Raw genomic sequence first — 23,843 nt, 5'->3', positions numbered from 1 at the left:
ACAAGAATATGCTCAAATGACGTCGTTTCATTCTACCCCATCACAGACCCAACGACTTCGCCTAATCACTATCATGGCTTGCAAGTTGCCTCAAAAACCGATCTTGATGCTTGGATTTATGTAGCTAATGCTCTGATTGCATTCCACTGGAAAAGTCTGGAGTGGAAGCAGGGCCACGAAGCTATGGTTTTGTTGGTGAAAATGCTTTCAGATGGACTTTGTTTTGACCACACTACACTTTTAATAAGGAATGTAGGCAGTGGAAAGATATGGGGATGAAGTGTTGTTTGCAATTGCATTCAGCTAGCATTAAACGGCCTTGAACTTGGATGTTGGATTGGCAACCTCACTGATCAAACCAGGGATGTTGTTTCCTTGGAATTCAATGTTTGGATTTCTTCAGACGGATGGACTGAGTGAGGTATTTGATCCCATTTAGTATACTAGTTCCTCAACTTGATCATTATGCTTGTATGGTAGATATTCTATCATCAACCAGATTGTGTTATCTGGAATGCTTTTCTAGGAGCATGTAGGAAACATGGAGAAACAAGAATTAGGATATGTTATCATCTCAAATATCTATTGCTCAGCTAATAGCTTTGATAAACGAAAGAAAATGGATAAAGCTGGTGTTAGAAAGGAAAGCCGGGCATAGGTTGCACGAATTTGCTTCTGGGGGGCAGCAATGCCCACAGGTAAAATCAATACACATCTATTTGGATGATGCAGTTGAAGAAAATAGGCTATGTTCCAGACAAAAGTTCTGTCTTGTTTGATGTATAGAAGAAGAGCGTATCGGTATCTTCACAGCGAAAAGCTCGTGCTGGTTTTCTCGTTGATGAATGGTGGCGGTTCAAGCTGCAGCCTTATTAAGATAATGAAGAACATACGCATTTGTTTGGACTGCAATAACTTCATGAGAATAGCATCAAAACGACACGGCAAGGCAATTGTTTTCAGAGATGCTAATCGATTTCATCATTTGCAACGGCTATTGGTGACAATAATTTTTCACTTTTGAATCTCTTAGTATCTTGGTGAAATTTCAGTTCATATGATGTTAATTTTTACACTTCATTAGCTATGATGTGACTAGAATATTGTTGTGAGGAAAATGCTATGCTTTTTTGCTGGTTCCTGCAGAGATTTTGGCTACAAACAAAGCGGCAAAATTCATTGAAGAAGGTTTATTACAGCCATTATTTGAAACAAAAACATCACAGAGAATCACAAAGGTATACTAAATAATGTCTAAGTGGCTGCAGACTATTGCTTCAATCATCACAGAGCAATCACTCTACAATCTTGGCACTGATCTTGCAGTGGAATTTTCGGCATTTGAAGACACAGTCGGTCATCCTCTTCTCATCTGCAACAACAAATGACAGTTCATACGATGCAAGAACCCAAAACTAGAGAAATGGAGAGGAGAAGGTGCTTACCGCCAGTGAACTTGGCACATTGGTCGAGCATACATCCAAGGTTACAGTAATGCTCTTTGGTGGAGGTGTCGGGAGGGAGACAATGCACCGGGCAGTATTTCATGCAGGCTGCAACACCAATGCCGCTTGATCTGCATTCTTTCATGCAATGGTCGATGCATGCTCCGGGGGGCAAGTGAGCCATCATCGGAGGAACATTGAGCAATGCAACCACCAGCGTCATCAGCCCCACAATTGTCTGAATGCCTTTTCTGTCCATGGCTGGTTTGTTTTCTCTGCACACAAAAATAATAACAATTATACCTAAGCTTTCCTTGCTGATGCAGAGGGACGCATCTGTGAAACCTTTTATACGAGCCATGGTACACAACAATAGTGTGCGAGTTAGCTTCCAACGTTGCTGTTGCTTCATTTACCTTGTATGACTACACCTCAACTAACTTGTGATCACTGGTACAACTGCTCTATTTTTTATTTTTTTTTAGAAAACAATTCGATCATCTTAGATAGTTGCTCATAAATTCTTCACAAGTTACCACTTCAGTGCCATTTTGATTACCTCACTACGAAGAGACATCTCAAAGGCATTGCTTTCTTAGATAGTGTTAGAAGATATTGAGAAATTCAAACGTGGTTTCTGAATACTTTTAAAAATTGATAGCTCGATCTAAAAGACATTGACATAGTTTGAGCTTCTTTCAAGTTTTGTATGCAAACGTAGTATGCCATATAGTATCATTTTCATATTTTCAAAATTAATGACCTATAAATATTATTAATAGAAAAATGGACAAAATTTGTGATAATCTCGTACATGTCTGATGTCTATCCCTCAGTAAAAGTGTTAGATGCCAACAATATTCCAAAATTTCATCATACACCGAGTAGTAATCAAATGTGTAGATGAAACTAGCAAGAGCGGAACTCTTCATGCTCAAATCTTGATGTTGAAGTAATCTTGATCAAAATGGTGCAACCTAACATAGCCATCTTCCCCTCCGCTCGAGAAACTGTGGACATATAAAAGAGAAAATTATTAGATTCAAACTGAAAAATACTCCCTCCGTTTGCGTCCCAACTAAGTTGAGTCATAAGAAGTACCAACAAAGTTGAGACATTTCCTTTTTGGACAAATGAACATTACATCTAATCACTCTTACTTTGCTCCATCACCTACTTTACTCTCTCTTATCTCTCCTACTTTATTTTATTATCATTTAATTCATTTAACACAAATTCTTAATCCCTGTGTCCAAAACAAGTGACCCAACTTAGTTGGGACGCAGGGTGTATCACTTTTTTAAAAAAAAACTAAAAACTAAACAAAAATAACTTATTGCTATAGCTGAGAAGAGTAGTAAAATGGAAAAAAAAAAAAAAGAATTGTTCAGATCATTGTCCCTGAGATGTGAAGGAACAAGGACAAAAATCTCACCTCCTGCCATCCGGATTGAACGCCAAGGCATTGATAGGTCCAAAATGGCCCTTTACACCTCCTATTTCTTCGGTAAGGATCTGCAGATAAGAAAGAGATCGGAAAACCATTTAAGAGCTCTTTACTTTTTTAAGTTTACATCACAATATAATCTTGATTGTGAACTTATAGCAACATGAGTTAACCTTGTCATAGAATTTGGCTTCAAACTTTCCAGCACGATGATCAGTTGTGGTAACAGATGATGCATCCTGACCACCTCCAAGCACAATCTATAAATGCCACAAAAGTCAAATCAACATCATCCAGAAAACAAATATCTGTCTTACTAACACATGGAAGATCAACACAACATTTTCTAAGTTCACAAAATTGTGCTTGTAAAATATAGAATGTACATAATAACATTCAAGCAAAATTTGATGCTCTTTCTCCAAGCAATAAGTATGTTCCGGTAACCAGTATATATAGGATTCTAAAAGCTTCAAACTAATATCAAAAAGCATAAAGTCCAAATAGATGAGCTGGGAGTAAGAAAATGATAAAAATGCGAGAGACAAAACAAAAATCAAATAGATATCTGTTTTTTGCTGGGCTTTCTTTGGATTCTTACATGATCAAGAAGTGGAGACATTGCAACTGCATTTACAGGCCGTTCTGTCACGTAGGTTTTGACAAGTTTTAATGTTCTTGAATCCCAAAGCTGAATGATGGAAAAGATCAGTCATTACAAGATGACAGCAAGACCTATAGACATATTAAAAGGAAAATAATATGAACATGAACCACCTTTGCCGACTTATCCAATGAACCCGAGAGAAGATGGGAACCATCAACTGCCTTTGCTAGTGATGTAATAGTTTTTTTATGGCCTTCATCCTTGTCAGACTCATTCAGCAACTTTCCTGTCTGTTATTAATTCACAAAACAACAAAAGAAGAATTAGTTATTTTCTTGGAAAGAAGGTGGGGTAATATTTTTTTCAACATGCTAGAAAAACAAAATAAATGCATTAAGATCTGAAAAACAAAATAAGTACTAGTATCCTTTTCAATTAAAATACTAACCTCAGAATCCCACACACGAATTACTGAATCTTCACCACCACTTACGATGGTCCTATTTAGAGGTCCCCAAACTGCTCTATTTATTCTTCCCTGTGGCCCCTTAAGAGTTAGAAGGGATTCACCACTCTCTGCAATACCGACCCACAATAAATAATGATCTGACCAATAACGTGATTTGTGTAACAAATATAATGCCACATAGTTTTGGGAACACTAACATAACATTTAAGTCGTTAAATAATCATTGGTTGCTCTTCTAAAAAATCAGAAGCCTTAATGAAAACCTAATCAGGCACCCAAATATAAAGGAGGCAGTTCATAGGTTACTTCTTGACCTTAGTAAAAGTTTAATAGATAGGATCTTAAACTCATCAAAAAGTATTAGCAAGCATGCTCAGACCATAAGAGACATCCTCTTACGTCAACAGTAAGATTAAATCTAGCTCATTGATTAAAAAGAAGAACAACTTACGGTCTTCTGGATCTATAGCTATATGTTTGATGTGAATAGCAGAGGGCAATCCCATGAAAGGATCTGTTGTTATGACTGCAAGCTTATCACCAACGGCAAAATCAACAGACCTCGTTGGTGAATCAAAATTGAAGGTGAAGAGCGGAGCTCCTGTTCTGACATCCCATAACTTTGCAGTCTGATCAGCACTTCCAGTTATAAGCCTTGTGGAATCCCCTAAACAACAAAAGCGATCCATCAAAATCAACATACCATCAAGCCACTAACTTGGCAACCAAAACTTGAAAGAAAAGGCAGCAATCAGCATAAAAATCACATCTCTTTTATCCAAAATAACCGTAAGATCCTTCATTCGACTACATTAAAGCTAAAACAGAGCCCAATTCACCCATTTATCCAAGCACACAAGCTAACTCATGACTACATAGCATCATCATGAGGTTATGAACACGCTATAGCAAATGGCAATATTTTAGCTCGTGGGAAAGAAAACGCCATAAAAAATTATCGCTTTGCCGATCTAAAAAGTCTGCTTTCAAGAAATTTTACAAACTTAGAGCTAAAACAAGCCCAAAAGAAATCCAACCATAAAAAAACAAATAAAATCTCAAAGTTGCATATTTCTCCGGCAGGAAGGAATTCAAGTCAAGCAAGTCTATAGCGAATACTCCTATTAATCAACATCCTAAACTCCTTTCAATTTCGAGGTGCCGCGAATTACGCTTATCAAAGTCCAGAAATCGGGTAAATAAGAAATAATACTGGAGATGTCGCAGGTCCAAACAGCGCCATTGTGACCGCGGTAAGTGCCGAGGCGCTCTCCGTTGTCGGCGAACCAGACGGTGGGATCGTGGTCCTTGGCGCAGGAGAAGAGCAAATCGCCGTCACGATTGTACTTGAGAAACGTGAGAGGCCTCTCGTGCCCTTTCATCAGTATCGGCCTCATCTTTAATTCCTTCCTTTCTTCTTCAGCAATGCCGATTAAAACTTCAATTCTTTGCGTGATGATCAAAAACCCTAAATCAACCACCTGAAAATTAACTAAACATAAAATATGTATTTATTTGTTTTGGAAAAATCATAGTATGTACTACTCCATCCCCTGATTAAAAGGTCACACTTTAACTGTTCACCAGTTTGAAGAAATATAAAGAAAAATTGGTTGAAAAAGTTATCCATTTTTTTATATTGATTTTATAATTAAACGTGAGTGAATTGAGTTAGTGGAATGTGGGGACCTACTTACTATTTATGGTAAAAATAAAGTGTGACTCTTAATTAGGGACGAACCAAAATAAAAAAAAGTGTGACTCTTAATCGGAACGGAGAGAGTAATAAATACTACTCCCTCCGTTTCTTCATAGTTGAGGCGGAACTTTTCGGCACAGAGTTTTATAAATGAATGTTGGGTGTGTTAAATAAATAAATAAATAAGTAAGAGAGAGGAAAAGGTAGAGAGAATAAAGTATAAAGTGAATAAAGTAGAGAGAGTAAAGTAAGAGATGGTAAAGTAAGAGAGAAGAAAAAGTTATCATATAAGGAAATGACTCAACTATGAAGAAACTTCCCGAAATGGTAAAATGACTCAACTATGAAGAAACGGAGGGAGTACTTCAAAAAACAATTCAATATTTTTCAAATAATAAGTACTAGTACTCCCTCTGTCCCGCTTTAGAAGTCCCGATTAGAATATTCCATTATTGGTAATAGGCCCCACATTCCACTCACCTTTTCTCACTCACATTTTATTATAACACTAATATATAAAAGTAGGACCTGCAATCCACTATCTTTTTTCGCCAACTTTCCTTTATACTTCTTAAAACCCGTGCCGAACTCAACCGAGACTTCTAAAGTGGGACGAAGGGAGTACTGCTAATAATATTCACAATTGTAATACAATAATTTAAATAATATTATAAAAAAATTAATGAATTTACTTTTAGATAACACTATAAAGATTTAAATAATTTATTTTAAAAATAAATACAAAGATTATATTTAACAATACCACAGATATGTTTGTTCTTTAAAAATCAACTGAAGTACATAAACATTCAAAAATCACAAGTTTGGTGTGTTCCTCAAATAGCTAAATGATTAAATACACTCCTCAGGCAGGACTGAATTTGAAATTTATGAAACTTGACTGAAAATATGATTTTGTAAATGTTGGGTTCTAATTAAAAAAAGATGTAAACCTCATTTTCTAGGTATTAGTTTTATAGTTCACTCTTTTAATTTTGGTTCTTTACAATGGGTTAACAACCATCGAATTAATAAACAGTAGCACAACATAGGATTTCGTTTCAAAAATATGATTGTGCTTTGAAAATCAACAAAAAAAACTGGAAAATTAATTGCTGGACTTCTGAAAATACTTAGAGCATCATTAACCCTGGCCCGGATCCAGGCCACAAGTCCCCTTCACTTCATCATTCCATTAATTTTCAGGGTCAGCCCCATCCAAGCCCTAACTATTAAATTGCATTATTCACAACTACAAGCTATTTACTCGTAAAACACGAAAAATTCATTGTTCTGTCGAAAATAAAAGATTACAAACCTTAGAAATAAAAAATTACAAATCCTAGAAAATAAAAATTATATAAGGTAGAAATTAAAAATTAAAAAACCTAGAAAATAAAAATTATAAGTAGAGGTAAAATAAAGTAAGAAATTGGTGTAAGAATGTTGAACAAATGGTATAAATAGGTATCAAAATTTTTAAAAAAATAATACTCCCTCCGTCCCACAAAAGATGTCACACTTTCCTTTTTAGTTTGTCCCACAAAAGATGTCACATTTCCCTTTTTAGAAAAAGTTCTCTCTCACATGAATATAAAAATTATATTTTCTCTCTCTTTTTAACACGCAAAACAAAACCTCCTAAAATCTCGTGCCGTACCACAAGTGTGACATCTTTTGTGGGACGGAGGGAGTAATAATAATTGGAGGTTCGTGTCCGGCCCGAACACCCCGTAACCATAGGCCGAGCCGCAACCGGGCGCGGCCCCGGGACCCTCTCCCGTCCTCAGGCGCGGCCCAGGCCTCTCCATCGCCACCTCCAACGCTGTTGGGCTTAGGCCGGACCCCAGGTGCGGTCCGGCCCCAATTTTTCTTCCGCGTTAATGGTTCTCTTAAAGCTCCCACTTGTAGTCGAGTTTCTAAAATTTTTAATAGGTCCTTCATCTTCCTCGGTACATATATGTTGTGAGTAATTTTAAGATCATGCAATACAAAAAGTACAACAGTTAATTGGTGGACTGGGCCAAATATTTCTTAATCGATTGATCATATTAATCAATTCAGCCATTCAAATTTAAACCAAATCAAGAAAGCTTTGTGTAATGATTTGCATTACATTGTAACTGCACCTAAATGATCATCACATCTGGTGACAAATGCCTAACTTCCCGAACGTACATGGCAATATTCATATCTACATTTGCAAGGTGTGACGACACAATAATATAGGAGTATGCTGAGATCAAGACCTCCCAGCAAAGAATGCCAAGGGTCCAACTAATGCAGCATTGATATAAGTAGTAGGCTCAGAATGACTATAATCTCTTCTTTCATCCGGGAAGAAATCATTTTGGTTGGGCCCACCAACGACGGCGCCTATGAGCGTATTGGGATTTGGGGCCGAACCGTAGAAGTAGGGCTGAAATCCGGCCTCACAGCCCAACCTCTGGGGGTGAGCGGCCACGGAGGGCAGTGAAGATCCTCTGTGGTGAATCCTCTTTGGATAATTGGGGCCGTAGCCCACCATGTAAGACATCCTCATGGGATTATCTCCTAGTATATAGTCCACCTACAATATATATATGCATTCAACATCATTTATGTACACATGGAGTATATATATATGGAGTAATAAGTGCAATCAGACATTAGTTTCACCTGTCTCTTGGCTAGACTTCGCAGAGTCCGAGAAGTGACGAGGAGATTCCCACAAGAGAAGGAGTGTTTGGCCGTGGCCATGTATTTAGAGTAAGTTGTGAGCAAGAAAGTTATGGATGTTACATATTGTAGATTACTTGACCCCATCTTGTACATCAAACCTCCTATATATAAATCAATTAATAAAATTGAATACTCCACTTACTACTGAGAGAGAGGAAGATAAGATTTGAGGGCGCCCAACCTTTGGTGTACTGTGTGGTGGAGGAAGGAGAATTAGGCAGTATTCTGCATAGGAAATCCTCCGCTTGTTGTCTATATGCCCCAAACGTCTCATCATTATTCACTAAACTCCTCTGCAAAATAGTAATTAACATTGATTAATTAAAATCAACCAAATTTTGATGATATACTACCATTTCAATTTAATTAATTAATCTGACCCTGGCTAGGAGCACACGAGCACCGGCATACTTGTTGTCCCAGCTGAAAGTGTCGGTGCCGTCGTTCCCGCCAACTGATTTCAAAAAATTAAGGTAATACATCTGGTTGGTCGCTCTGAACAGCCAGCCAGCTCCCCAAAGCAACTCATCCTACAACAATAATGAACATAATATAGATCTTAATTAATTGTACTCCATCACATATATTTATATCCTCTTTCTATAGAATAGAAAAATAGTACCGTGTAGCCTGAATAAGAGCAATAGAAAGGGCAGACAACAGAGCCAAGAGTGTCACTATATGAGCCCCTGTGCTGCATTGCAAATTGCATCACATTTTTAGCAGTCGCCAGCAGCAGCCTCGAGTACCTAGGATCCACTTTCTTGAACACAATGGAAGCCGCCGCCAGCGCCGCTGCCGTTTCACCGGCCACGTCCGACCCCGGGTTTCCAGCCGAGACATAGTACACGGTTCTCACCGTGTCCATATCCTCCGGCCTCTCCCAGCATTTGTGGTCGGCATTGGGGTCTCCAACGCCCACATAGAGTCGCCCCGGCGTCGCACGGGCGCACTTGAGAAGATAGTCCGTGGCCCACCGGATGGCTGCCCGTGCCTCCGCCACCTGTGGGCCCAGCTTCTTCCCGTATTCAATCACGCTCCACGACAACATTGTCGTCGTGTACGCCATCGGAAGGTTGAACTTCACGTTGTCGCCCGCATCGTAGTATCCTCCGGTTAAGTCCACCTGCAATTGTATTATTGTATTTGTATGGTACTAGTGTTTTTTTTTAAAATTATTTGAAAATTGCACTTACACCAGCGAGGCTGCCGTCGGAGAGTCCGGAGCTGCGTCTCCAGCTGATTTCTTGAGGCGGGAGGCGGCCTGACCTCTGGCCTTGGAAGAAGATGATGGATTTGGCGAGGGCATCTCGGTAATTAGGATTGCATTGGACGCAGAAGAAACAGATGTTGAACAAGATGACAAAAAGTAGGAATTGGGAAAGAGCCATTGCCATTGTACTTGAAGATAATTCTCCTAGTACAAATGCTCTGCTCTACCTATATGGCTTAATTTGATTGGGGGCATGCATGGCTTTATATACACATTTAGTTTATACTATGTACATATGGGGGGGAATGTATTGATTTGCATCATTAAATATAACCCTTTTCATTTGGATTGGCGCCGGAATTAACAACGCAAATTAAGGCTTTTTCATCTGCTCTAACTGCTGCTTCGCTTGATTCAACTCAATCACCTAATTCTTGCGCAATTCTTTCATTCTACGAAAATCGTTGTTTTTTGACCAAATTAACCCATCTCAATCTTTTTTTTTTATTTTGTAATCACTAAAACTATCAAGAGATTGAAGAGCAAGATTTGAAGTAATTATAGGATGTGTCCCATCTACTTACGGAAAGGATTTAATAATGATGATGCAAAATTTAATAGACAAATGATGGGACTCATTTTAAACTTTATTGGGTAAGTTTTTCGCTAATGAGTATTATTGTTTGAGTGTAATTCCTTTGCTTTTTGTATTAAATCACTTTGTTGAAGAAGAAATAAAAAAAAGAATAGTACTCCTACTACTAATTATGGTGGTGGGCCGGTTTGATTGGGGCACACCAGACAAAAAATAAAATTACTCATTAAAAAGAATGAAACACTTAACTGGAAAACCGCCTAAATAACGCCCTTGCAAAGTGGAGTAGTATAATAATTAAGTTACAAAAAAAAAGCTTATTTGGATTAGCAAATAGGAAAATTTAAAATTTAGGGGGAGTTTAAGCACCCAAACCAAAATCTTATATTTTCAAAGTTTAGAGTAGTATTGAATATTTCAACCAATTAGTGTGAGTCCAAGACGTGTTGGGTAGGATGCCTTAATTACACTCACTATATGTACATGTATAAACACACATTACAAATGATGCTAGCAATAAAGACTTCTTGGGATTATGAAATAAAACCATATTTTCAGCCATCTTTAAGACTAAGACTTTGATTCGCCTTTGTTGAAAACATCGCCCCTATTCTTCTATTATAAAGTTGCAGTGTAAAATATCAATTCATTTTTAATATATGTAGGTGTATATCATATGCAAAACACTCATAATAATGTTTATACTATATAGTTTGAAAAGGGCGCCAAATTAAAGTGCATATGTTTATTCCTTCACGAACGACAAGCTCTGCACTCTTTAATTACTCTCTAATCGACAAAAAAGAGGAAAAAGTAGAAATGCAGTAGTAAATAGTTTTGGGGGAACGTCTATTTTGAAAAAATAGAATAAAAACAATAGATAAGTCTTCAGTGCAGATTGCAGCAATAGACATGTTTAAGATTCGTGTCTAATTAAGTTTAGATTCGTACATCTATTAGAAATTAGATCAATATTCTTGTTAATTATAAAAATAAAAATAAACCAACTTGTATTTTAAGAGTGGATTAAAAAATGCTCATACCATCGATCATTTTCATAAATTATTGTTCCTACATAAATTTTCAAGTGATCGAACAAATCTTTTACAGTAAAAAAAAGCAACAATAATTATAGATTATATTAAAGTTGTGGATCCCATGAAATAATTAAGCATTATGGTCCTAATTCCCCGTGTAATTAAATAAATGATGGATTAGACACATGGACTATATATCAAGCAACATTTTGAGGAGGAAATATATACATAAAAATAGATATAGTCCAAGTAATCGCAAGAATGTAGGCTTTTTAAGGATTACTTGATTATTTGAAAAGTTAACTAGTATTAGATCAATATTAATTGCAGATGTATTAGAAATTAAGCTAGCAGCTTAAATGTTGCAATATTTTGTGTGTGTGTGTGTGTGTGCGCAGATTAAAGCAAAAAAATGTTTTTTATTACATCCTTTTTTTTTCTAGAAATTACACATCTTTGCATTTTCATGCAATGAAATGAGCCATTTGGGTATCATATCAATAATAATGATTAATGAACATGTTTAATCAAAACTTAATTTATTCATTGTAGCAAGATTTGCCCCTCCGTTGCCAACTGCACTGCCCCTACGGGCTTAACTTGAGTAATTCATACGTATATATATAAGGACACTACAACTATTATTTCAAAATGTAAACAAAAATTATCTATAAAATATACAATATGTGTGTGTAGGGCTCTTCATATCTTTGGATAATCAACGTAACTATATTTTGGCTAAAGCAAGAAGTAACGTAAATCTTGATGCACTTGATTTTCTACTCCAAACTGAAATTAATTTTCTTTGCTTAACTCTGCAAATATATGCCGGATAGGGTTAGTCACGTGTTTTCTTTAGGATCACTAATTGATTATTTTCAATTTTATTGCAATTTGTATCGTGTATATAATATATATATATATATATATAATATATATATATATATATATATATATATATAGGGGAGCACTAGGGTGCCCCCTTAATTAGAGTCACAACGTACATCCAATCTGGGCTGCCATGTGGCACAAAACATGCAATATTTTAAACACAAAAATGCAATCTAGTTGTACATGCATTTTCGCAGATTGCATTTTTGTTGTATGTAAATTGCATTTTATAGTGTTGAGTTTTGCATTTTCACATAAATTGCATTTTTTATTGTTAAGTTTTGCATTTTCACATATAAAAATGCAATCCGTCTATATATAAAATGCAATTTAAACAGTCAATATCTAAAATGCAAAACTTAACAATAAAAAATGCAATCTGCATATAACAAAAATGCAATCTGCCGAAATTCATTTATAGCTTCTACAAATGCGTATTGCATTTTTCTGTGTACAATATTGCATTTTTCGTGCCATGTGGCAGCACGTGGTTGGATGTACGTTGTAACTTTAAAATTAGTTGTTATACTAGTACACCCCTATATATATATATATATATATATATATATATATATATATAGAGGGATGTATTCATATCCTTTTCTAATATTATGTTCTATTGTCCTTTTTAATTTTGGCCTTTCATTTTAGAGATCTAATGGCCCAAAATAGAGGCTGATTTATTTATTTTTAATCATTGAATTTGACGAAAAGGGCTGATTAGGAATACACAATATAGTTAGTTATGGTAAGTCCTTGATTTTCTCTTCTCATGATTGTATCGGTTTTTTCTACAGAAATAAACGATTCTACCCAAATGTTCTGTGCAATCTTTTCTGCCTTCTTCTCCGTTGAAGATATTTCATCGTCCAGAAAAAACGCTGTTGAAACATTAGTACGTAAATTGCATTTGCGCGTTTACGTCATTGCATTAAATATTAAATTCTATGCATCATTCGCTTTATTTATTCCATTACTGGAGTCATTTGTTAATGTGCATTACCATGTTTATATTATTGCATCAAATATTATATTCTATGCATCATTCCCTTTATTTATTCCATTACTGGAGTCATTTGTTAATGTGCATTACCGCGTTTATATCATTGCATTAAATATTATATTATATGCATCAATTCCTTTATTCATTCCATTATTGCAGAAATTTGTCAATGTTCATTACCGCGTTTATATCATTGCATTAAATATTATATCCTATGCATCTTTCGCTTTATATATTCCATTACTGGATAAATTTGTTAATGTGCATTACCACGTTTATATCAATGCATTAAATATTATATTTTATGCATCATTCACTTTGCCGGGAAGTCAGCTTCTGTCTACATGAAATGAACTCGGTGGGGTTCTGTCGACAATACAGGTGGTCGGCTTTCTTCACCCTCGGTTTCTTTTTATCCACGTCTTCATTGCGTAAACTTGTTCCAGCTTCTTCCGCGGCTAACCTTTGTCGAAGTTTCTGAGCTAATGCTAAGGGAATAACATCGTCAACTGCTTGCTCGAACTCAATCCGATGGTGCTTAGACCCTGTCCAGAACAGGAAAAACAATGGTTAACAACAAATAATCTATGCGTTACAGTAAGTAATGCATAGATCTGAAGATGTAATGTACAAATCTAGTTATACTACTCAATTATTTGCTACATAAAATGACACCTTTTCCAACCAAAAAAATGAACAATAACCTACAAAACAGAACAATCACCTACCAAAAATGTTGGAATGATGCATAACCTAAGCTAAAGACAAGTGATGCACGACCTCTATTCAACAATGCACAGATCTGAAGATTTAATGTACAAACCTAGTTATACTACTCAATTACTAGCTACAGAAAATGAACACCTTTTCCAACCAATAAAATGAACAATAACCTACAGAACAGAACAATCACCTACAAAAAATGTTGGAATGATGCATAACCTTGATTGGGTTCTGGCTGGCTTTTGTAGGTGCGAGCTCTTTTATTCATTCTATATCTGCGCGACGAGAGTGCCAAAATCGGTTAGTTTTCAACCATATATCAGTGTGGTATCGCCCAAAAAAAATGACCAACAGTGTACATATTGGCCAGAAATCAAGCATTCAGTACATAGAAATGCTCACAATATCGACTTCTCCAACAAAAAAACAACAACTTTTGTGCATTACACCAACTGTAAATTAAATCGATGAAACCCAGATCCAACTGGATTTTCACGAATTTTTATAGCAAGTATGAGCAAAACCTTAACTCTAATAACCACAAATTCATCTTTTCCAACAAAATCGCGCCAAACACTTTTGTGAATTATTACGATTATAAACTATAAATCGCTGTTTAAGAGTGTTTCTGACTTCAATCGATGTTTAGGAGTGTTTTTGCCTACTAAACAAAAAAAACAGAACCAAACCTTTTTTTTGGAAGGCGACGCTTCGCTTTTCAACAGAGAGCGCGTACTGATTTGACGGCGGGAATCGTCCACCGACGTAGATTCCACGGCGGGAATGGTCCACCAACGGAGATTTCGCGGCAGGCAGCGTTGGTAGAACTTGATTTCAACTTGATTTCGCGGCGGCGGCTAGGGTTTTGTGGAATTGGGGGAGAATTTTTGAGAAGAGAGAGTTGATGGGATGGAGTGAGAGAGAGGGGAGTTGAGAGGTCGATGAAAATGCCGCGTAAATTTCGGAACTGCCGTTTCGAAACTGATTGTGTAGTGTGTTATTTTACTGCTTTACCCTTTTAATGCACGAAAATGCACAAATAATGCAATACGGGATCAGATTGGCCCTTTTAATCTAGTCCATCCATTCCATCAATCTAATGGTTGATATTAAAAAGAGGAAAGACTCTAAGAGTGTAATAGGACCCTAATGCAACCCTATATATATATATATATATATATGCTTCGTCTCCTTTGGATAGATTAATGATATGGGTATGAATACCAATTCTTGTGAGCACCATACCCAAACATTTAGTTCACAATAACTTTTTATACCACTTCATTTTACTCCGTACTTGATAATAAATTGTTGCCTTGTTCACCACATAAATTAAAGCTTGAGTAATTGTTTTGATCCTTATGAAACAAAAGCAAAAATGAACATTTGATTAATTAATTAAGCTTTGATTTTTATGTAATTTGTAATTTTGATAACCCAAGTAAATTTTGGGGGCATTAAATTTTTATTAAAAAGTTATATACTACTTGTCTACTACTCTATACAATTGTGTGTTGTGTGTAGTATTAAGTGACTAGTACAAAATGTGAGTCAATTGAGTTTTATGCATGTTGCTATATGCAAGAAGTAAGCTGAGCCGTGTGTATATGAAGATCGCGCTAGCTAGCGAACTTTGCATTTAGTTAAGCCTCAAGGCGGCACGAGAGTTAAAGTGTGTTCATCAAAAGCTCTTAGATGTTCTTGAGTGGCGTTCGGTTGGCATGACTAATAATCATGAAACTATCCATCTAGGATTAAGTTGTGAGATTATTTTAGTTGGAAGGAGGAGGCTATGACTAATTATCATGAGACTATCCATCTAGGATTAGGTTGTAGGATTATTTTAGTTGGGGGGAAGCTATGACTAATTATCATGAGACTATCCAACTAGAATTAAGTTGAGGGGATCAATCTTATGAACCAAACATGATACATATTTAATCATGAGATTTAGTCTTGTCAACCGAACACTCTTGGTGTACTAATTAGTTTTTGTAATCTTGGTTGTTCATTATTAAGATATCCCTAACTCACTTCTGGACATTGGCTCATTGCTTAACCACGTAAATCTTGGGAGTATATTTCTTGTTCGATCTCATTTCACATTTGTTATTGTTGTCTTCTATTAATTCAATCTGAAATATTGGGAAATTGACGTTTGACCACACAAATTCCAATTACTATCTAACCTAACCTACAAATTATATAGAACATTACTCTAAATTAAAACTTTAAAGTTACTACTACAATATAAGATTTCAAATATATAACCTTCATGCTAATCTGATAATATTATTATTGTCCCTAGTGAAGAATTGAGACATTAATGCGTTCATGGCATGAGATTGTCTAGAAATGATCCCAGCCGTTGATGGGCTCTGTGATAAGATGATCTCATACCCATCGTGATAATCATCCATCCCTTGTGCCATCACTTGCCATACCAAGCTTCCACTCATTGTACCTCCACTTGTTGCATATCTATATATATCTCTATAGATACTCCCTATGTACAAGTCTCTCTCAACCAAACCATCTTTGCTCCTCTTTCCAAATTCAGCAATCACTAATGGCTTCTTTAATATGTTCCTTGCATCTTCCCAATGATTCCACATCCATCTCTCCATGAATTTCTTCTGTTCATCCTCACTTTTCCCAGGCAACCTACACCAAATTGTATGTTAATTAACCCTACTTAATTAACAATTAATGATAGCATAATATTTCATGACGAACCAGACATCAGGATATGCATGGATGGTGGCGAAGTCGATCTCCTTAACAAGATTGTTACTAATGAAATCGGTCCCGATTTCGTACCCAGGATTCACTTGTTTTCTTTGTGGGATGCTATCTCCATAGAAACCTTCCATTCCTATCTCCAACAAGTGATTCTTGTCAATAGATTTCACATAACTTGCCATTTCTTGAACCCATCCCTATTCAACATTAACAAATTAATTAGCTAGGCTTTTGTCGGATAGTGTTTAAAAAAAACGGATCCCGCCTATATACTGGTTCTATCAATTCGACCACGATAAAATCTCTGAATAGTTGAGTCATCTTGAACGGTAAAATCGGAAGGTTTGATCGTGAACCAACTGGTGACTCGAACAATCTCTCGTAACATATTCAGAGGCAGAGCTTTAATTATTCTTATTATAAAACATTGAAATTATCTACATTAGCTATTAATTTTGTGTTTGATATTAAGAAACCGTTTCTCGTAACTTTCACTAGACACATAGTATAGTATTTTTATCTACTTTTTTTTTTCCTATTTCATCATTTAATATTTTTATCTCTTGTGTATTACTCCCTCCGTCTCCTATTAGGGGTCACACTTTGACCGGACACGGGTTTTAAGAAATGTAAAGAAAAGTTGGTTGAAAAAGTTAGTGGAACGTGAGACCCATTTTTTTATATTGGTTTTATAATAAAATGTGAGTTAATTGAGTTAGTGGAATGTGAGACCTACTTACTATTTATGGTAAAAATGAAGTGTGACTCTTAATTGGGGACAGATCGAAATGGAAAAGTGTGACTCTTAATCGGGGACGGAGGGAGTACATGCATAAATTGATTAATTATTATAGATAGTAATTAAATCACAAATTCAAAATTAATAAAATAAATCATGTGACTAACTGATTTATGTATAAAATAATTGACTAATTTAAATATTTCTATTTATTGTATTATTAACTAAATCAATGTGTTTATTATATATAGTATTACTATTTAATCATAATTTTGTTGGATAGTTTAGTGTAATTGGATTAACTTGATTGATCAGTATTGTCGTAATGAGACATCATATAAGTCTGGAGGTGCGGAGTGCACGCTTATTTGAATTCATTATGATGTTAGATGAACGGGGGTCCGGGGACAGCGCCCCCGGGTAGCGGGGTCCAAGGGGCGGCAGCCCCTGGATGGCAACAAAGTTGCTGTATAAGAAATTCATCCGAAAATGTAATTTCTGAAAGTCAAAGGACTAATTTGCAATTTCGAAAACCTTTTGAAAATTAGTTATTTTCGGTTATGTTCCCAACAGATGCACTGTTTCATCAGCAGATGCACTGGTTCGTCTTCTTCAAAATCTGATCGATTCTTCTGGTTCAATAAACACTTCGAAAACATTAACATATAGAAGCTCTGATTTTTTTATCCGATCAAATATTTTGGTAGAACCACCGAAATTGAATTGATCTGAAAGTGATATCTTCACGACTTTCAGATTATCCGTTTTGTTCAATATTTGAATTCTCCCTAACAAATTTATCATTCACTAAATTTTATATAATTATATATATTTGCTCTGGCAATTCAGCTCAACCAATAGTGGTTAAACGGGTTGAATTATGAATCAAATAGTTTTGTTGGTTTGCTTAGCCTTAGCGATCTGGTTTTTAAAATATTGAGTTGAGTATCTCATCTGGTGTAGGAGAACTCACGTTGAGTGTTGCTCCAGAGTAGTCAGTTTGGCAACGAGGCTCGTTCATGAGTTCCCATGCCATGATCATTGCCTCGTCTCTGTAAGAAACTCCAGTAAAAACGTTCAATCTCGTCACCACTCTCTGCAAATTAATATGTAGTACTATCAAATACCAATAGTACTCCTACTAATTTAATTAAACAAACCTACATATTACCTTTATATGGTTCCTGTAGTAATCTTTGATGAGTGGATTTGTGTAAAAATCATCATCACCGCTAACGTTTGCTCCTGCCTTTTTTGCCCATTCAACATACTGCGCTTTACCTCCAAAATCATCAAAATTATTCACAAAACTCAAAATGAGACGTACTCCATACTTCCTAGCTTCAAAAATCACAAAATCTAATCCCTACACGCACATAAAAAAGTACTCGTAAGTCTCACACGCCGATAAAAAACATTGGTGCAAACTAGAGTGTGTTTTCTAAATTACATTCGAAAATATATATACTCCACTTTTTAAATGATTGAGAGAATGGATGGAGGTTTTTGCATAAAATTTGAATAAATTTGGAGATTCAAAAATAAAAAAATATTGGTAGAAAATTAAGTCCTTTGACCTCTTCCTTTGTGTCATATCCGCATATGTTAACTATGTGTGAATAGTGAAATATGACATGTAATTGTACCTGAAAGACACGTTCGTCGTAAACCCCGGGCGATATTTGGAGGGCGGGATCGCCTCCATCTCCGAAAGCCCAAGTCCGGCAGACAGTGAGCCCAGCCGCGGAGGCTTCCCGGAAGGCATCGGTGACCTTGTGGCGGTTGTCGGGGTCGGAGGCGACCTTCATCATCCAGTAAGCGTTGAAACCATTGAAGAGAAACGGCGATCCTTGTACAAGAAAACCTAGATTTGAAGGAACCATGCGGCCTTGGCTAAATTGAGCTTCTAACAAGAGAAACATAGCTATAATCCAAGTAGTTGACACCATTTTCGGCTATTTTAATGATATATGCCGGTCGAGTCAATTGCTATAAATAATACTCCTAAGTTGTATAGTAATGAATGGAGGCAGTCCTCATTTTTAAGTTAAGAATTGTGTTGGCCGACCTAGTGGTGACCAATAGTGTGGATGAACGTGGACTTAGTAATTTAGGTCAAAATTGGAACATCTGTACGTATCACGTATGTATTTGGTCTGATTGGAATGTTGATTAATCTTCCAAACAATGGTAACGTGTGTGTAAGAATAAAAGAGAGCAAATTCATGAAGACAATAACAATACATAGGTGTCATATTGGTCGTGGGTTTGGATTATATTTCAAAAAGGACGTGTTATCCTAAATTTGTTATCATATATGTTTACAATAATATATCCTTATCCATGCCTAAATCACAATTTCAGTGTGCCACTTTGCTTAATGATCTGGCCTAGTAGTACAATAGTTTTAATGACACGTGTTAACTTTTAAATAAACCAATTTTAGATTGAGTCCTAACTTTTTGAGATATAGGTAACTTTTTTTAGACACAGGCGCATAATGATACGTGAACGGTGATTACTTAAATTTTCACACTTATACGGAGAAGAATCAAGGCCCATAAGATAGATCATTGGACAACTCATTTAAAAACCACCCCATGATCATCACATTGTACACAACTATTCCATCTCAGAACAATCAAACTTCAATTTATTGTTTGTAGTCCCCATCAATGGGAGTTGCTCGAGTCTAAGAATAAAAATATTATCAACAAGAAATAAAATTTCATTCAATGGGAAAAAGAAAAAAAGAAACTTTATAGAAAAATAGCCTATACCACACTATGCTACAAACTCGGTTTACATTCTATAGAACAAAACCTCAACATTTCAAGGAAAAAGTGAACTCTACAAGCCGGGGCAGATGATGACAAAAGATCTGAACCTTGGAAACCAACTATAGACAGCGGGCATAGTTGTATGTAGATTACAGCAAGTCCAGTAGAGGGGGCTGCTCGGTTCTAGATTTCGTTTGACCAGTTTGCCCTCGACTTCCCCTAACTAGCCCTCTACCAACAGCAGTTGCAGGAGGTGGAGCGAGCCTTAGTGCAGTGTGCTCATTCTTGTTAGAAGCAAATATCGAATCCAAATTTGCTGCCTTCTGATTGGAAGAACCTGAAACACTGTGGTTTTGGTTCAACTGCCCATGAGGGTATTGTGAACTGAGTCCACCATTGCTATATGAATTGTTTCCTTGATTCTGGGTCCGCGTGCTAAATGCCCAAGATTGAGAGTTCAAACCACTGGTAGATGTTGAACTGCTGTTGAACCCATATTTGTTCATGGATGATGGCGTGGAGCCATTGTTCATGGAGCAGGAATCATTTGCGGTGCCAGTAGGCCGTGGTCGTCAGTTAGGAAAAGGATCTATATCATCCAAATTTGTATCTGAGATGCTTTTGTTTCTGTTTAGAATGTCTAAGCCACCAAATTGATCTGCAGCATTTGATGAATTTTTGGGAGGCCATTCAACATCAACTGCAGGGCATGAAGAAGGTGGTTGCTGAATGGAGGGAGCAGATGATTTCAAGGATAAGCTGCTTTGAGCAGACTGATTCGATACTGCAGGCTGAGCTGCTTGTGTTGAAGATGACGACGGTGGGGCAGTTGCAGTTCCCCTATTAGGTATCCAGTCTTCGTACCATGCTGCACTGCGCCTTGTATTAGACGGAGCAGTGGGGACAAGTTAATTCATTTGTCCTGATAGAGTCCTTCAACTGTAGGTGATGGTTTTGGTTCCGGCTGTCCAGATTGTGTTAACGTTACTCCTCGTTTTTCTTCTATTTTCCTACACAGACAATGGGGGAAAATCAAATATAATTAGTTGCATGGATGTCCAGACTGTACAGACGAAGATAATGGAACTTCAATGCGAGCATAGTTGCACAAAAGATGGAAATCCTGCCACAGCTGCGAACTCAACTAGTAAGAGAAATAAAGATGACTGATGTCAGATGAAGAGTGTATTGATTATGCCTTCAAACCAAGTCCAAGAGCGCAAAAAAAACACAGACCTGCTTCAATATTGCATTTGCAACCCCAAGGGTACACATGAGTGTTGGAGCAGAATGGTCAACAACTATATCACTTAAACATAAGAGGGCATTCACTATCACCTGCAATTTTTGAGAAAAAAGTTATGAAATCATATACTGGATGCATTTAATGCTTGGAATACAAACATTTACCAACACCACATACTGCAGCAACAGTTGTTCTGAGGGCCAAACCATGAACACGAGGTAGGATAGTTTTCGTCACAAGCTGCATGATGGAAAAGATTAGAAATAATAATAGCTTCATTGGGAAAACCAGATGTAACAAAACTAAGCAATTACCTGAACATCCAGTTGTTTTGCAAGCGAAACTGTCTTTTTGAGAACTTCCTCTTGCAAGCGAGCATCTGTATCATCATAGAGCTTTTTGCTAGGATAGCTAAGAGATTTGTGAATGTTATGAATATACATAAAATTTTTCTAATTCATTTTCTAGTTTATGGGCTATATCACCACCACAACTACTAGAAGTCTAGAAGTAGATCCTTATGTTCTTTCATAGTAATAAGACAAGAAGAATGATACATTAAAAGAATGGTCGAATAGAAACCAGCTAAAAGCATAAAATATACTCTACTATAATATATCCAGAGCGCATACTCAGCATAGAACACAACATCTAAAGAAATAATATGAGTATTTACCACAAGTTTAAACAAATCGATGACTCACAGCATAATGGAATGCTTGCACGCTGGCAGAATCACTGGAAGACTGATCTGCTAAAATGGCAAAACCAAAAACCACCAAGCTTCTAATAAGGATAGTCTACCACATAGACAAGGCACATCAATTCATCCATAGGTACAAGGTACTCTCCAAGACAGAATGGCATTGATGCCCAAGTGAACGGGCAAATGGCAGGCATTAAAAGATGGATACCGAGGTATAAGTAGCAACAAGGTTCCTGACCGACTTCGTACAGAATAATGCTAATATAATATTCTCAGCTCTCTACCTCCATATAGCTTCAAAGAGTGCCTCTAAAAAGTTCAACGTATACAAATTGATGCTTATTACTTCTCTTCACAATAAATACAAGTATTTTTAAATTACAGTGAAGAATAGAAATCCGTACCTCAGGAGATATAGCCCGGTGGATAATATTATGAAGAGAATCCAATATCTCTGCAATCTGGAGAAGACAGAGCGCCTTCTTGTCCAGCACCCAAACGCATATACCGCCGGCGCGTGGCCGTCTCGTGACTTGGCGGACTACAATTTCCAGGCGAGACCCGGTCCCGCCCAGCCGATCTGATAGTCCTGCACTGTGCTTTGCGTTAAGGTTTTCATATTTATGGACATAATTGGCGGTGGTGGTGCCGGTGCTGAAGAGAATTGTTGAAATTTTGAGATGATCCAGCTCAGATCTCTCCCTCTCTCTTCTCTTCTCTTCTCGCTATGTCTGTTGAGGCCTGAGGGAGGAAGAAGAAGACTTGATTTTTCTATTCTACCTGGCGTCGAACACATCCAATGCCACGTCGGAATTTTGTGGGGTAGTTCGGATTGCTGGTTTTGAGCATTCACAATATGGAGAAATGAGAACCCTCCCAAAATTTGCTCCTAAAAATTTCTCACATCATCATATCTCATCGGCCTCCAATTTAATTCATTTTTATTGTTGATATTTATCAAATATTAAAATAATAAAAATAAAATTAATTAGAATATTACAAAAAAAAAACAGATTAGAAAACACCAAAACATACTCCATCCGTTTCATGTTAATTGAGGCGTTTCTTTTCGATCAGATATTTTAAAAAATTGTATTTAGTGAGTTAAATAAAATAAATATAAAATATAGAAGAGAATAAAGTAACAGAGGAAAGAGAGACTAGAGTAAAAGAAAGTATAAAGTATGTGTGGTTAGATGTTTTGTTATGACTCAAATAACTTAGGACAACCTAAAATGAAATACGACTCAAGTAACTTGAGAGAGAGTACTTCATTAAAAAAAAACCTTCTACACACTTCTACATGTTGCTCAGCCAGTCGTCGACATCATCCCCAACACCCTCGTATCCCGATCGGTTGGCAATCTCATATTGCGCTTCATCTTTTTACGAGAAACGCGTACTCTTTATTGACGAAGGGGTCGGTTTCAGTAGCCCAACATGAGACAATGGTTTGGGGCTCAACAACAGCATGAAAAAAGTAACAAAAAGTGCAAAAGTATCTGAAACGAGCAAGACTCAAAGTTTAGAGATTTTTCATGATATTTTAAAAGTCTAGAGACAGTCCATAGACCATTTACGTAGTTCACTCTATTGTTTAAGGTGAGTTGATCGACTATTTTATGTGTAATTGTGTATTGTTACAATAGCCACGACAATTTTCACTAAGTTCTATTCAACGCTTTAAACCATACAAATAATGATGTTTTTGGTATGATCTATTTATTTTATTTGTGTTGTCAAATCTTTTACATCCTTCGTTCCGAGTTACTTGAGTCAT

General features: G+C 36.5%; 4 protein-coding genes, 1 long non-coding RNA gene and 1 pseudogene across 7 annotated transcripts; 1 reads left to right on the top strand and 5 right to left on the bottom strand.

The window, feature by feature from the left end:
• The first annotated feature begins 49 nt into the window (after window positions 1-49).
• On the top strand, window positions 50-1,718 carry LOC148923736 (uncharacterized). The gene is made up of 2 exons (XR_016132802.1): window positions 50-421; window positions 527-1,718. It is a non-coding gene; the product is annotated as an uncharacterized LOC148923736 (long non-coding RNA).
• LOC125203437 (protein TAP1-like) lies at window positions 1,150-1,786 on the bottom strand. Its single transcript, XM_048101775.2, has 2 exons — window positions 1,446-1,786; window positions 1,150-1,372 (listed from the first exon to the last, which is right to left on the bottom strand). The coding sequence occupies exons 1-2, from the start codon at window positions 1,702-1,704 to the stop codon at window positions 1,296-1,298; spliced, it is 336 nt and encodes a 111-aa protein (XP_047957732.1). The 5' UTR covers window positions 1,705-1,786; the 3' UTR covers window positions 1,150-1,295.
• A 414-nt stretch (window positions 1,787-2,200) lies between these two features.
• LOC125203436 (eukaryotic translation initiation factor 3 subunit I-like) lies at window positions 2,201-5,486 on the bottom strand. Its single transcript, XM_048101774.2, has 8 exons — window positions 5,182-5,486; window positions 4,420-4,635; window positions 3,948-4,075; window positions 3,670-3,789; window positions 3,494-3,583; window positions 3,066-3,152; window positions 2,881-2,960; window positions 2,201-2,455 (listed from the first exon to the last, which is right to left on the bottom strand). Exons 1-8 carry the CDS (start codon window positions 5,363-5,365, stop codon window positions 2,380-2,382), a joined length of 981 nt encoding a protein of 326 aa, XP_047957731.1. The 5' UTR covers window positions 5,366-5,486; the 3' UTR covers window positions 2,201-2,379.
• Window positions 5,487-7,681: 2,195 nt separating this feature from the next.
• LOC125204006 (endoglucanase 9-like) lies at window positions 7,682-10,049 on the bottom strand. The gene is made up of 6 exons (XM_048102544.2): window positions 9,585-10,049; window positions 9,011-9,514; window positions 8,769-8,918; window positions 8,570-8,681; window positions 8,326-8,489; window positions 7,682-8,236 (listed from the first exon to the last, which is right to left on the bottom strand). The coding sequence occupies exons 1-6, from the start codon at window positions 9,783-9,785 to the stop codon at window positions 7,910-7,912; spliced, it is 1,458 nt and encodes a 485-aa protein (XP_047958501.1). The 5' UTR covers window positions 9,786-10,049; the 3' UTR covers window positions 7,682-7,909.
• Window positions 10,050-16,113: 6,064 nt separating this feature from the next.
• On the bottom strand, window positions 16,114-19,290 carry LOC125206761 (mannan endo-1,4-beta-mannosidase 5-like). 2 transcript variants are annotated; one of them, XM_048105987.2, is made up of 5 exons: window positions 18,978-19,290; window positions 18,503-18,697; window positions 18,305-18,427; window positions 16,587-16,789; window positions 16,114-16,514 (listed from the first exon to the last, which is right to left on the bottom strand). In XM_048105987.2, the coding sequence occupies exons 1-5, from the start codon at window positions 19,278-19,280 to the stop codon at window positions 16,124-16,126; spliced, it is 1,215 nt and encodes a 404-aa protein (XP_047961944.2). In that variant the 5' UTR covers window positions 19,281-19,290; the 3' UTR covers window positions 16,114-16,123. The 2 variants fall into 2 exon arrangements, with proteins under 2 accessions (XP_047961944.2, XP_088918103.1); XM_089061977.1 differs by having other exon boundaries at window positions 18,503-18,601.
• A 734-nt stretch (window positions 19,291-20,024) lies between these two features.
• Window positions 20,025-23,843, bottom strand: LOC125205187 (SCY1-like protein 2 B; annotated as a pseudogene). Its single transcript, XR_016132891.1, has 6 exons — window positions 23,835-23,843; window positions 22,468-22,788; window positions 21,672-21,752; window positions 21,535-21,597; window positions 21,348-21,449; window positions 20,025-21,255 (listed from the first exon to the last, which is right to left on the bottom strand). The product of XR_016132891.1 is annotated as an SCY1-like protein 2 B (transcript).

This window comes from Salvia hispanica, chromosome 6, assembly GCF_029641045.1.
Source record: "Salvia hispanica isolate PSC_SH4W2 chromosome 6, Shi_PSC_v1, whole genome shotgun sequence".
NCBI classification, from domain to species: Eukaryota; Viridiplantae; Streptophyta; class Magnoliopsida; order Lamiales; family Lamiaceae; genus Salvia; species Salvia hispanica.
This window is presented reverse-complemented; position numbering and strand designations above follow the sequence as displayed.